Genomic DNA, 12,761 nt, shown 5'->3' with positions numbered 1-12,761 from the left:
CTCGTCCACTTTCCTGCCCTTTCCCACTATCCTTTGATATATCTACTATTTGAAAATCCATCCGCAATGCCATTACAGCGCCAGTGCCCCGGGTTCAATTTCGGCCACTGTCTGTAAGGAGTTTGTACGTTCTCCCTGTGTCCGCATGGGTTTCCTCTGGGTGCTCTGGTTTCCTCCCACATTCCAAGGACGTGCAAGTTAGGAAGTTGGCGCTATGTTGGCGCCGGAAGCATGGCGACACATGCGGGCTGCCCCCAGCACATTCTGTGCAAAGATGCATTTCACTGTGTGTTTCAATGTACATGTGACTAATAAAGATATCTTAAGTATACTCACAGACTCTGCCTCACAGCTCTCTGAAACTCAAGGCTGTTTTAAAAAAAAATTGAAATAAAGACAGAAAATGCTGGAAATACTCAGTGGGTCAGGCAGCACCCTGGAGGGTGAAACAGTTCAAGGTCAAAGTCGAGTTTATTGTCACGTGCACAAGTACATGTATGCACAAATGCAAAGAAAAGCTTATTTGCAGCAGCATCACAGGTACATAGCATCAGATACACAACATTCACAAGTAAAGCATAAATTAACAACATAAATTATACAATATTATACAAGAAAGAACACATTTGGAACAAAAAAATACAAAGTCCACTTGTGCAGTGGTCATATTGTTGCTGCACTGAGGTAGTGATTAGGGTTGTGCAGGTTGGTTCAAGAACTGAATGGTTGAAGAGAAGTAGCTATTCTTTAACCTAGTGGTGTGGGACTTCAGGTTTCTGGACCTCTTGCCTGATGGTAGCTGTGAGAAGATGGCATGGCCTGGATGGTAGGGATCTTTGATAAGTGTTGCCTTCTTGAGGCAGCACCTCGTGTAGGTACTTTTGATAGTGGGGAGGGATGTGCCCATGATGTATGGGGCTGAGTCCATTACTCTCTACAGCTTCTTGTGTTCCTGCACATTTCGAATTACCCTATCAGACCATGATGCAACCAGTCAGGACACTTTCAACGGTACATCTGTTAATGTTTCAACTGGATGACCTTTCATTAGAACAGTCTGACCAGCCAAGTAATTCCATCTATTTCGGCTTTTGTTTCAGCTTTCCACCATTTGCAGTTTTTTTTATTATTATTGAAGTTTGTACGACACAATCTTGTGCAATCACCCTGCTTTTGTTCTTACTTCATCAATGGTTCTAGATTTGCCTGATCTTTGCCTTGCTTCTTCAATGTTAAATGTCCAGAACTAAGGACCTTTATCTAAAGTGAGCTGCTTCCAGGTCTCACGATCTACCTTGTGACCTTGCACCTTTTATTGCATTGTACTTTCTCTGTAGCTGTGACACTTTACTCTGTACTGTTACTGTTTTTACCTGTACTACATCAATGCACTTTGTACTAACTCAATGTAACTGCACTGTGTAATGAAGTGACCTATACGATCGGTTTGTAAGACAAGCTTTTCACTGTACCTCAGTACAAGTGACAATAATAAACCAATACCAAATAGGAATGGGTAAGGTAACAATTGCAGTTTGATCCCAGGGCTATGTATTTGCTCCTTGAGTGCAATGGAAAGCTCCCTCCTTGCCTCCATCAGTGTTAGATTCACTGTGTTCTCCTTGTTCCAGAGCCAGGCAACAAGTGAACTGGAGGACCAGCTGAGGTCTGCATCTAGCGTCACAGAGTTAATGGACATCTTCTACCCGGAGTACAGGAAGATCCATGAGTGCCTGCAGAGGAAATCCCCCATGATAAAGCATGCACGCAGAGAGATTGAAGAAGAGGAGTGGAAGGAGGCAGCAGCATTTACAATATTATGGAAAGAAGAAGATTTAAAAAGTGAGGAACAATGAGGCTTTGTTTGTTATGAGGTCCAGTAAGTTAAGAAATAAGAACAGAAAATGCTGGAAAAACTTAGGTCAGGCAGCATCTGTGGAGAGAGAAACATAGTCAACATTTCTGGTTAATGACCTTTTAGCATTTTCTGATTTTATTTCAGATCCTCCCTTTTTCGCTTTTGATCTACAAAGTACTTATCCCCACCTCAGGACATCCCAGATGAGCTTTGCACTTGAAGGAAATTTGCAGTGAAGTCATGATATAGGAAAATATAACAGCTGATTTTGCTCATATCACAATCCCACAAACAGCCAAAGTACCAGGGAGAATTCCTTCTTTAAAATAGCGTCCTAGGATTTTTAACTCTCACTTGAGAGGATAAGTGCCCTTTGTTTAACAAGTCATCTGAAAGCCTGGAACTGATAATAGGTGGGTAATATAGCATCATCTCTGGTGCTCCTCTGCATTGAAATTGAAAACTATTACCCAGGCTTATGTCCTTCCATCTCCCACAGTTCCCCACACAGCAGGCTATATTGCAAGCTATTCTGATAAGGGGAGCATAATCACAAGCCACATTCTCTAAGATTAGTGGCTGAGACATGTTGAGTTATCCTGTAGATGAATAGATGAAGCAGATACCATAGTGGCACTTAAGAGGCTATTAAATAGATACATGAATATGCAGGGAATGGAGGGATGTGGATCATGTGCAGGAAGCAGAGATTTAGTTTAATTTGGCATCGTGCTTGGCACAGACATGGGCTGAAGGGCCTGTTCCTACACTACTGTCTATGAATGAAAATAAGGACCAGCTAACAGCTGCCTATGGAGCACTTCTGCATTCTTTGAGTTTGGGAATGGTATCTAGTATGACATAAAATTAGAAATAAATTTAATTTGCAGGAAGGTGGAATTTTGAGCACATCCTGTTTGAAATGAAATATGTAAAGTTGACATTCTGTTAAACACTAAATGTGTTAAATTATAGAGCATATAATTGTGCACTGGAATTGTTTCAAACTACAGCAAAATTACATCAAAAAAGGACCCCAGGTGCTTCAAAGGTCTTTCCAGCTAATGAGTACATTTGAAATGTTACTATTGCAATATAGGAAATAATTATACAAAATATCCTGGTAAAGCAGAACAAACTTGTTGTGAGACTAGCTTACAAGATTAGGAATTTTGTAATAATACTTGAAAACCCAACCAACATTCAAGTTGCCAGGGTGTTTTATTAAACTCTCACCAATCAGTTTCCCCACTAATCCCCAACTGCGCAATAGATCTTACTCAGTACAAGTTATCTGCTGTTGTAAGTATCCTTTAAATGCATGTTTCAAAATCAACTAATAACTCAACCAAATCATTTGACAGATATTGAACTTGAATGGGAAAAGACTCAGTGTAAGCCTAGAGAAGTGTGCTTGGATTTGGGGAAAGAGCTTGGGACTGCAACAAACAAGTTCTACAAACCTCCCTGTGTGTCTGTCCACAGATGTGGAGGCTGCTGCAACAGTGAAGGACTAGAGTGTGTAAACGTCAGCACATCCTTCGTGAGTAAGACAGTAAGTAACTCTTATTTGACTTTGAGATCTTTTGTAGCTTGACTTGCCTGTTGGAAAGATTTATTCATATTCTATAAAGAACAAAGAAGTGGGGAGTTTTCACCCAAAAAAAAGTGAAAAGAAAATTTAAAATGGCTAATTTGAGAGTATGATGATGAATTGGGCAATTTTAATTTAATTTCAAAGTGCTCGATGGCATTCGTTTCCCACTGAAGCCCAAATTAAAAATTTACGTTCAAAACCATCAAAAAACCAATGGTTTTATGTTTTTTTTTAACTACTTTAGTTGATGGAGATAACAATACCACAAGTCGGACTTTCCAAGCCAGTGGTGATCAGCTTTATCAATCACACTGCCTGCAGTTGCCAGCCCAAGCGAGATATCTTTGGACATTCCCACTCCATTATCAGACGCTCTTTTCAAGTTGTCCCAACCAGGTAAGGATTCGTGTGGTCTTATCTAGCCAGGGCTCAGGTGAGAGTGGGAGCGTTTCAAGGAGATAGGAGGAGCATGCCTTTTTACACAGAGTGGTGGGTGCCTGGAGCAGGTTGCCAGGAGTAGTGGTGGAAGCAGATATGATAGTGGCATTTAAGAGGCTTTTGGATAGACATACCAATGTGCTGGGAATGGAGGGATATAGATCATAGACAGGCAGAAGGGATTGGTTTAAATTTGGCATTGTGTTCAGTTCAGACATTTCGGGTTGAAGGGCCTGTTCCTGTACATGTACTGTTCTATGTTCCACGTTCTATCAGCAATTTTATTTCTAATTTGTAATAGGGTTATTCTTGGTTTGGAGCATCCTGCAGCTTGTAACAATACCAACAGCGGTAATGGTAGCCTACATAGGAAGAATGTATCTCACGTCATGTCACGGTCTTCAAAGACGTCAGTGTCTGAATGTGAAAGAAGTCAGTGGATTGAGGATGGAGGGGGTGAATATGTAGGAAGAGAAAGTTTTGTCTTCTCAGTCATTTGTTTGAAGTGCCCTGTGACAGTAGACACTGCAGCAAACAGCGGGCTCCTGTACCAGAATAACGCGATGAAGCTTTGGGAGAGGGAGGAGATCAAGGACAACCCACAGACTTGCTCATTAGTCATGTGTCCTGATCATAGTCATGTTCCCATTCACCTGCCACCATTGTCCTTTTTCACCATGGAGGTCCTGCATTTAGGATGTGCTGATGGAGTAGCCTAGGTGAGTGACTGCAGTGCCTTTTGTGGATGATATGCACTGCAACCACTGCACCGGTGGTGGAGGGATTGAATGTTCAGGATGGTGACGGCATCACTGTCAAGTGGTCTGGATGGGGAGTCAAACCTCTTGAGACTTGTTGCAGCTGCACTTATCCAGGCAAGAGTATGTTATCTTGCTCCTGACTTGTGCTTTGTAGATGGTGGAAAGGCTTTGGGATGTCAGGGGTGGGTCACTCACTACAGGATACCTGGCCTCTGACCTGTTCTTGTAGTCACAGTATTTATGTGGCTGGTCCAGTCGAGTTTTGGATCAAAGTTGACATCCAGGATATTGATGGTGAGTGGCTCAGCAATGGTAATGCTATTGAATGTCAAAGGTAGGTGGTTCGACTTTCTGTTGTTGGATATGGTAATTGCCTGGCACTTGTGACACAAATGGTACTTGCCACTCCTCAGTCCATTGTCTAGGTTTAGGAAATCACACAAAACAAATCAAATTGGCTGAAGACTGGCTTCTGTGATTTTGGGGATCTTGGGAGGGAGCTGAGATGGATCATCAGTTTGGGACCTCTGGGTGGATGTGGCTGTGAATGCTTCAGCCTTGCCTTTGGCACCCAGATGTCATGTCTCACCACCATTTGAGATTTTCCTCCTACCATTATCTGTTTAATTGTGATCTGTTTAATAACAGATCAGATCAAAATACTACAGACTTACTACATTCATGACAGTATGTAGTAAGTCTGTAGTATGTTGATCTGATCTGTTGATTATGGGAAGCTTAGCTCTTGCACGTTGTTTTTGCCATGCACATAGTCCAGTGTTACAGGTTCACCAGGCTGGCATTACCAACTGTTGGTGTGCCTGCTACTGCTGCCAGCAAGCTTTTCTGCACTGCTCATTGATCCATGGTTGATGATCTGGCTTCAGTGTGAGAATGGAGTGAAGGATGTGCTGGCTGTTGATTCTAGTGATGTAATTTTCCTCTAGTGCTGTCGATGGTCCACAGCATCCCAAGACTGCCCAGTATTGAGCTGTCAGATCACCCTATTTAGCACTATTGCAGTGCTGTGCAACACAATAGGAGATGTCCTTAGTGTGCGGACAGGACTTCTCTCCACAAGGACAATAATCACTTCTACCAATGCTTTAATGTCTGCCACAGCTCAGTTGGTGAGGACAAGGTCAAATGGAACTATTCCTCATGTTAGTACCATCAGTGATCTGGTTATTATATCCTTCGTGACAAGGCCAGCCCATTTAATGGGGCTCTTAGTGAAGGACATTGAAGTCCCCCATCCAGAGTACCCTTGCTGCTTTCAGGGCTTCTTGCATCAGTTGAGGGAGGACAGTAGATGGTAATTGGGAGGAGGTTTCCGAGCTGATGCTTGACCTGATACCATGAGACTTCATGGGATCTAGAGTCAATATTGAGGGTTCCCGGGCCTGGTGTCTCCCACCTGTACACCACGCTGCTGCCTCCTTGGATATTCTGTCTTGCTCTTGTGGCAGAATGTAGCCAAGGATTGTGATTGATGGAGGAGGATGGAAGGTGTGATTCAATGACTACATGTACGTCAGACTGTTGCTTGACTCGTCTGTGGGACCCAGTACCCGGATGCTTGTGAGGAGGACACTGCAAATTCGACAGACCCGCAGCTGACTTTGTCAGGTCTGATTATGTGACTTAAGTTGATGCCATGTGGTCTGTCCAGTTTGCTTTAATGTAGCAGCTCGGCTATAGCTGAGTGGTGTGCTAGACCATTTCACGGCATTTGAGTCAACCACATCACTGTGGATGTAGTCACATATAGGCCAGACCAGGTAAGGTCAACTGAGTTCCCTCCCCTCAAGGACATTGGTGATACAGTTGGATTTTTAAGACAATCTGAGTTTTACCATCCTCATTAGTAAATCCAATTGTTTTTTATTTTGAATTCCAGATTAGTAACTAAATTTAAATTGCACAGTTGCCATGGTGGGATTTGAAATAGTGTCTTTGGAATGTTATTCCAGGCATCTCGGTTTCTAGTCTGCTAATTAAACCTGGAATGAAAATTGACCACAAAGCTATAGGATTGTCATTAAACCCAGTGTATTTTTGTTCAAGTCAGTGATTATTTTCAAAGAAGGAGTCAGTAGGGGATGACAAGACTCTGCCTTTGCGTAGTGAGGCCCAGGAGACTCTAACTTGGCCTCATCAGAATGGGAGCCCATCAATCTCCTGTCTGAAAAGAGTAAGGTTGCACATAGGAGACTCAGAATGGCCTCATGGAAGAGTATTGGTGTGCGGGTTGGGGGAGTGGGGCGGTGGTGGTGTTGGGGTGGAGATCAGGGGATAGAGAAGAGTGTTGGGGATGACATCCCAGGACAGATGAGGCCAGTCCTTGAAGTGAGAGTCAAGAATAAGGAAGACTGCTTTCTATGTCTGGCCTCTCCTAGACCTGATTTTCCCCTTCCAGCATTGGTCAGAAGGACAGCTACAAACATTTGCCCATGGAAGTCTCAGACTTAGAGTGGTTTCATTATTAAAGGCTGCTTTGCATCTTTGAGAAAGTATTGCCTGAATTGTTGCCAGGACTTCTCTCATCATCGTAGACAAGTGTGCCAAAATGAGAAGCTGCAAAAATAAAGTGGGACCTCAATGGTTAATACATGCACATGATTTTAGATGTGCCTGATTTCTGTTGGGCATTGAGTTTGAGAGAACAGCCCTTTTCTGTGAAATTCCAATCCTCTATACAAGCCCAGTCTCAGTACAGGTCACAGTAAATCACTAACTCTGTATTTGCACTTCTTGAGATTGTTGTATTTCCTTACTAATTGCATAGTTTGATTTTCCTTGATAGAAAGAGACCTGCAGCTCTCTTCCTCTGAGAATATTATATCAGCTGTAAATAGGTCGGAATGTTTAGGAACCAGCTGAGAGCCAACTTCTTAAAAATGGGTTCCGCTGCTAAAGGTTTCTTTGCTCAATTAGCAGATTCTCCAAGTTATTTTAATTGGACTGCATCCCTGAAAGGAAACAGTGGTGAAGTAAAACCAAACCTGAGAAAACAGTAACATTCTTCTCTATAGATCCATTATTGTGAATGGACTTTCACAATTTCAATCATTTAACAAAGCATGCCCTGGTTTTTCAATCTTAGAATTTTACATCAAAGACAGTGGCTTTACACTTTAAAAAGGAGCTATCCACACAGTTTTAGTCACCATAAATTTTATTAAATTTTCTTTTCAAACATCTGTTGACTTTCCTGTTAAACACTTCTATCAATCTTACTTTCTTAAATTTATTCATAACTTACCATGTGTGATAAATTTATTCATAATTTTAAAAGTTATTTTATTGGGAAAGTAGAGATTTTTCCCAATTTTGTTAATCAAAACCTCTTAATTTTGTGTGGATTGCCTCATAAAATTATTTTATTCTATATAAAAGTATCCCCATTTCTCCATTAGGGCTTTACGACAGTGAAGAGTAAGTTGCATAAGCAAATTATATCCTTTTGAATGCTGAAGATTTAAGAAATGACCCAACTGGATTGTTAAATATGATTGAAAGGTTAAACAGACCAAAACTATTTCCTCTGGTGGGAATATCTAGAACAAGGATATGTTACCTTAATACTAGAGTGGACTCATTCAAGTTGATATCAGAAGATACCTTTTCAGACAAGTTTGAAAGAACTCTGGAAAGCACCAAACCCTTGTATAATTGTGACAACAGCCTGAAGATGTTAATTAAAAAGTAACTTGAAAGCAATTGAAGATCCCTTTTAAATTGCACTGGTTTGGGATCATTCATGCTGCTAGGTGCTGTTGGTATCACATAAACATTGTGTACTGACTGAAATAAGTCTGTTTACCCTGCCTACTTATAGTGGATGTTAACTATGCACTTGCTAACAACGGTACTGAAATGGCATCTGATGCAATACCGTAAAAGATGTCCACATATTTCGGAAGTGAAATGGTAACTTGTGCATACAGACTCAATAGCTGAAGTCCTTATCCTGGAGTGCAAACTTCAAAATTTACCCATATTCTTTCAACTTCCTCTCCCTGAAAGGCCAGTCTTGTTCATAATTTGACAGAGGGTCATTAACAAAGAATGCATTTATTTACTCCCCATGGACAGATATTGATTGCTATGTTAGCCTAATAGATTTTTGACTCGGTTTCTAGAAGTTGCTCATGCTGAGTTTTATAGGCTTCTTCATTGAATGGATGTGGATTATTAGAAGCAGTTTAGACATTGTGAAGGTCATTTAGTAACAGTGGATGCTTGAATGTCTGATTTCATCCATTTCAGCTAAAGGCAATGCTCTTTCTGACTAATTGAACAAGCTGTTCTTTTTTCCCCACTGTGATAGCAAGAAATCTGACCTTTAGATACATTCCAGGCAATGAACCATATCTTAACAGTGCCTTAGAACCAACTTGCTGAAATAAAAGGTCTAATTGATCACAGTGACAGGAACTGGCTCAAGACATTCTCATCAGCTGAGACCTGCATCTTTCATCCAGCGTGATATTCTTGGGGGACTTGACAGGTCTAGAAAAAAAAAGGAATGAGGTGAGAAGAAATTTCTTCAGCAAATGGGTAGTGAATCTTTGGAATTCTCTACCCAAGAGGACTGAGACTCAGTCACTGAGTAGATTCAAGACGGAGATGAATTGGATTTTTGGATGTTAAGGGATATGGTATGGGTACAGAAAAATACTGAATAGAAGAGCAGGTGTGAGTGGCTAAGTGGTTTATTCCAGCTTCTATTTCTTATGTGCCCATTGTTTCCACTCAAGAAGTCCATCTTGACCTGACTGACTGGAAACTGAAGCGATGCAATTGACCACCAGATTTACAGCCTTTCTGATCTCTTCACTTTCCCGCCTTGTGTACAAGGGTAAACAGTAAAATATGAATGGAAAATTAAACAAATTATCTAGTGATGTTTTTCCCAAGATGCCAAGAGTAAGCACCTGCCTTATGTGGCACTGTAAACCATAATGGATTGACTGACCTTGTTTAGCATGGTGGTGAGGTTCAGGAATCAGTTTCAGTATCACAGGGGTTTTTAAAAAAAAGTTTAAACAGGACTGCTGATTCTGCCTGCTATCCAATGACACACATTGCAAAGCAACTGCCTTCTTTCAAATGGCAAGACTTGCCAACAATTCAGCTGGCAGTGAATAGCCAGTCAATGTTCCTCAGCCAACTTCTGGACACTAAGAAGAGGCTGCTGAGATGGGTGCAGTATTTCTACCATTGTCTGGGGAACAGCACTCCTCCCAATGGCAAGAATGTAAATTCTCCTTTCTTAATATCTCTTGCTGTAGAAAGTGAAAATGAAGTCAGACACTTGATGTACCTTGCAGATAACTTCCAAATGTTTCTCCCTCATAGATGCGTTACGGAGAATGAAACATGTCCACACGGTCTCACATGGGATCCCCATTACTGCAGATGTGTCACCACACACGAGGTCTTCAGTTTAGTTGCCAGCAATTCAGAACCAGGTTATCAATTGTTTTTATTCAACCATGTATTTTGGGTAAAGATTCATCTTTAATCATAAAACAGGGCCTCAAGGGTAGTAATCTCCGGAGTTGTTGCCTGTGCCACACACCAGGGAGGGAAAGAATAGGAGGATAAGGCAGATAAATGAGTGGCTAAAGAGTTGGTGCAGGGTCAGGGGTTCAGATTTTGTGGATCATTGGGATATCTTCTGGGGCAGGTATGACCTGTACAGAAGGGTTTGGATGTTTCAAAAGAGATAGGGAGGTGGAAGGGGTGGGGAGGTGGCATTGTTAATTAGGGATAGTATCACAACTGTAGGAAGGGAGGACAGACTAAAGGGATTGTCTATTGCATCAGTGTGGATGGAAGTCAAAAAGAGGAAGGGAGCGATCACTTCATTGGGAGTATTCTATTGGCCCCCAAATAGCCATTGGGACACCGAGGAGCAGATAAGTAGGCAGATTTTGGAAAGGTGCAAAAATAACTGGGTTGTTGTCATGGGTGACGTCAACTTTCCCAATATTGATTGGCATCTCCTTTGTACAAAAGGTTTAGATGGGGCAGAATTTGTTAGATGTGTACAGGAAGGATTCCTGATACAGTATGTAGGTAGGCCGACTAGAGGAGAGGCCATGCTGGATCTGTTACTAGGCAATGAACCTGGTCAGGTGAAAGACCTTTCAGTGGGTGAGCATTCTGGGGATAGTGACCACATCTCCTTAACCTTTAGCATAGCCATGGACAAGGATAGGAGCAGACATTATGGGAAAGTATTTAATTGAGGGAGAACAAATTATGATGGTATTTGGCAGGAACTTAGGAGTGTAAATTGGGAACAGATGTTCTCTGGTAAATGCACTGCAGAAATGTGGAGACTGTTTAGGGACCACTTGCATGGGATTCTAGATGGGTTTGTCCTACTGAGACAAGGAAAGGATGGTAGGGTGAAGGAACCTTGGTTAACAAGAGATGTGGAAGGTTTAGTCAAGAGGAAGGAAGCATATTTAAGGTTTAGGAAGCAAAAATCAGTCAGGGCTCTTGAAAGTTTAAGGTAGCCAGAAAGGAGCTTAAAAAGGAACTTAGGAGAGCTAGAAGGGAGCTTCAGAAGGTCTTGGCAAGTAGGGTTAAGGAAAACCCTAAGGCGTTCTACACATGTAAGGAACAAGAGGATGACTGGGGTGTGGGTAGGACCACTCAAGGATAAGGGGGGAATAATGTGTCTGGAGGCGAATGAAGTATTCATTCAGAACCTTCCCTACCTCCGTGTTCACAAAGGAGAGGGACTTAAAAGGGAGGTTAGCATAGAACAGGCAAATATTTTGGAGCATGTCAAGGTTAAGAAAGAAGCAGTGTTTGAGCTACTAAAAAGCATTAGGATAGATAAGTCCCCGGGGTCAGATACAATATACCGCAGGATACTATGAGAAGTGAGGGAGGAGATTGCTGGAGCATTAACAGTGATCTTTGAGTCCTTCCTGGCCGCAGGAGTGGTACCGGAGGAATGGACGATGGCAAATGTTGTTCCATTGTTCAAGGAAGGCAGAAGGGATAATCCTGGGAATTATAGACCAGTTGGTCTTGCGTCAGTAGTGGGCAAGCTATTGGAGAGGATACTTAGGGACAAGATTTGAGCATTTGGAGATGCATAGTCTTATAAGGGATAGTCAACATGGCTTTGTGAAGGGCAGGTCGTGCCTCATTAACCTAATAGTTTTTCAAGGAAATGACAAGACAAATTGATAAAGGTAGAGCAATGGATGTGGTTATATATAGATTTTAGTAAGGCATTTGACAATGTTCCCCATGGTAGACTCATCCAGAAGGTCATGAGGTATGGGATCCATGGGAAAATAGGCTGAGTGGATTTGGAATTGGCTTGCCCACAGAAGGCCACCCTCTGTGGTTGTTGAAGGGGGAGTATTCGACCTGGAGGTCAGTGAATAGTGGTGTTCCACAGATCCATTCTGGGACCCCCCTGCTCTTTGTGATTTTTTTTTTATAAATGACTTGGATGAAGAAGTGGAAGGGTGGGTTGGTAAGTTTGCAGATGACACAAAGGTCGGTGGTGTAGTAATGCAGAAGGTTGTCATAGCCCCATGGGATATTGACAGCATGCAGAGTGGGTGTAGAAGTGGGAGATGGAGTTCAATCAGGAGAAGTGTGAAGTGATGCACTTTGGAAGATCTAACTTGAAGGCAGAGTACATGGTTAATAACAGGATTCTTAGCAGTGTGGAGGAACAGTGAGATCTTGGAGTTCTAGTACGTAGATCCCTCAAAGTTGCTGCACAAGTTGATAGGATGGTTAAGAAGGCATATGCTGTGCTGGCCTTCATTAGTCGGGGGATTGAGTTCAAGAGCAGAGAGGTAATGTTGCAGCTCTTTAAGACCCTGGTTAGACTACATCTGGAGTATTGTGTTCAGTTTTGGTCACCACACTATATGAAGGATGTGGAAGCTTTGGCGAGGGCACAGAGGAGATTTACAAGAATGCTGCCTGGATTGGAGAACACCTCTCATGGGGAGAGGCTGAGCAAGTTAGGGCTTCTCTCCTTGGAGAGATGAAGGATGAGAGGAGACTTGATAGAGGTATATAAGATTATGAGAGACGTAAGACAGAATAGACAGCC

At 42.1% G+C, this 12,761-nt stretch overlaps 1 protein-coding gene across 1 annotated transcript in view; it reads left to right on the top strand.

The window, feature by feature from the left end:
• LOC127569476 (vascular endothelial growth factor C-like) overlaps nt 1-12,761 on the top strand; it is a 59,441-nt gene that overhangs the window by 38,511 nt on the left and 8,169 nt on the right. Inside the window, exons 2-5 of the mRNA XM_052014172.1 lie at nt 1,632-1,842; nt 3,223-3,413; nt 3,700-3,851; nt 10,019-10,131. Of these exons, the coding sequence (XP_051870132.1) occupies nt 1,632-1,842; nt 3,223-3,413; nt 3,700-3,851; nt 10,019-10,131 (667 nt within the window). The remainder of the gene's footprint in view (nt 1-1,631; nt 1,843-3,222; nt 3,414-3,699; nt 3,852-10,018; nt 10,132-12,761) is intronic.

The sequence above is a fragment of the Pristis pectinata genome, chromosome 4 (genome assembly GCF_009764475.1).
Source record: "Pristis pectinata isolate sPriPec2 chromosome 4, sPriPec2.1.pri, whole genome shotgun sequence".
Lineage (NCBI taxonomy): Eukaryota > Metazoa > Chordata > Chondrichthyes > Rhinopristiformes > Pristidae > Pristis > Pristis pectinata.
The sequence above is the reverse complement of the archived record's forward strand: the minus strand, read 5'-3'. Positions and strand labels throughout refer to the sequence as shown.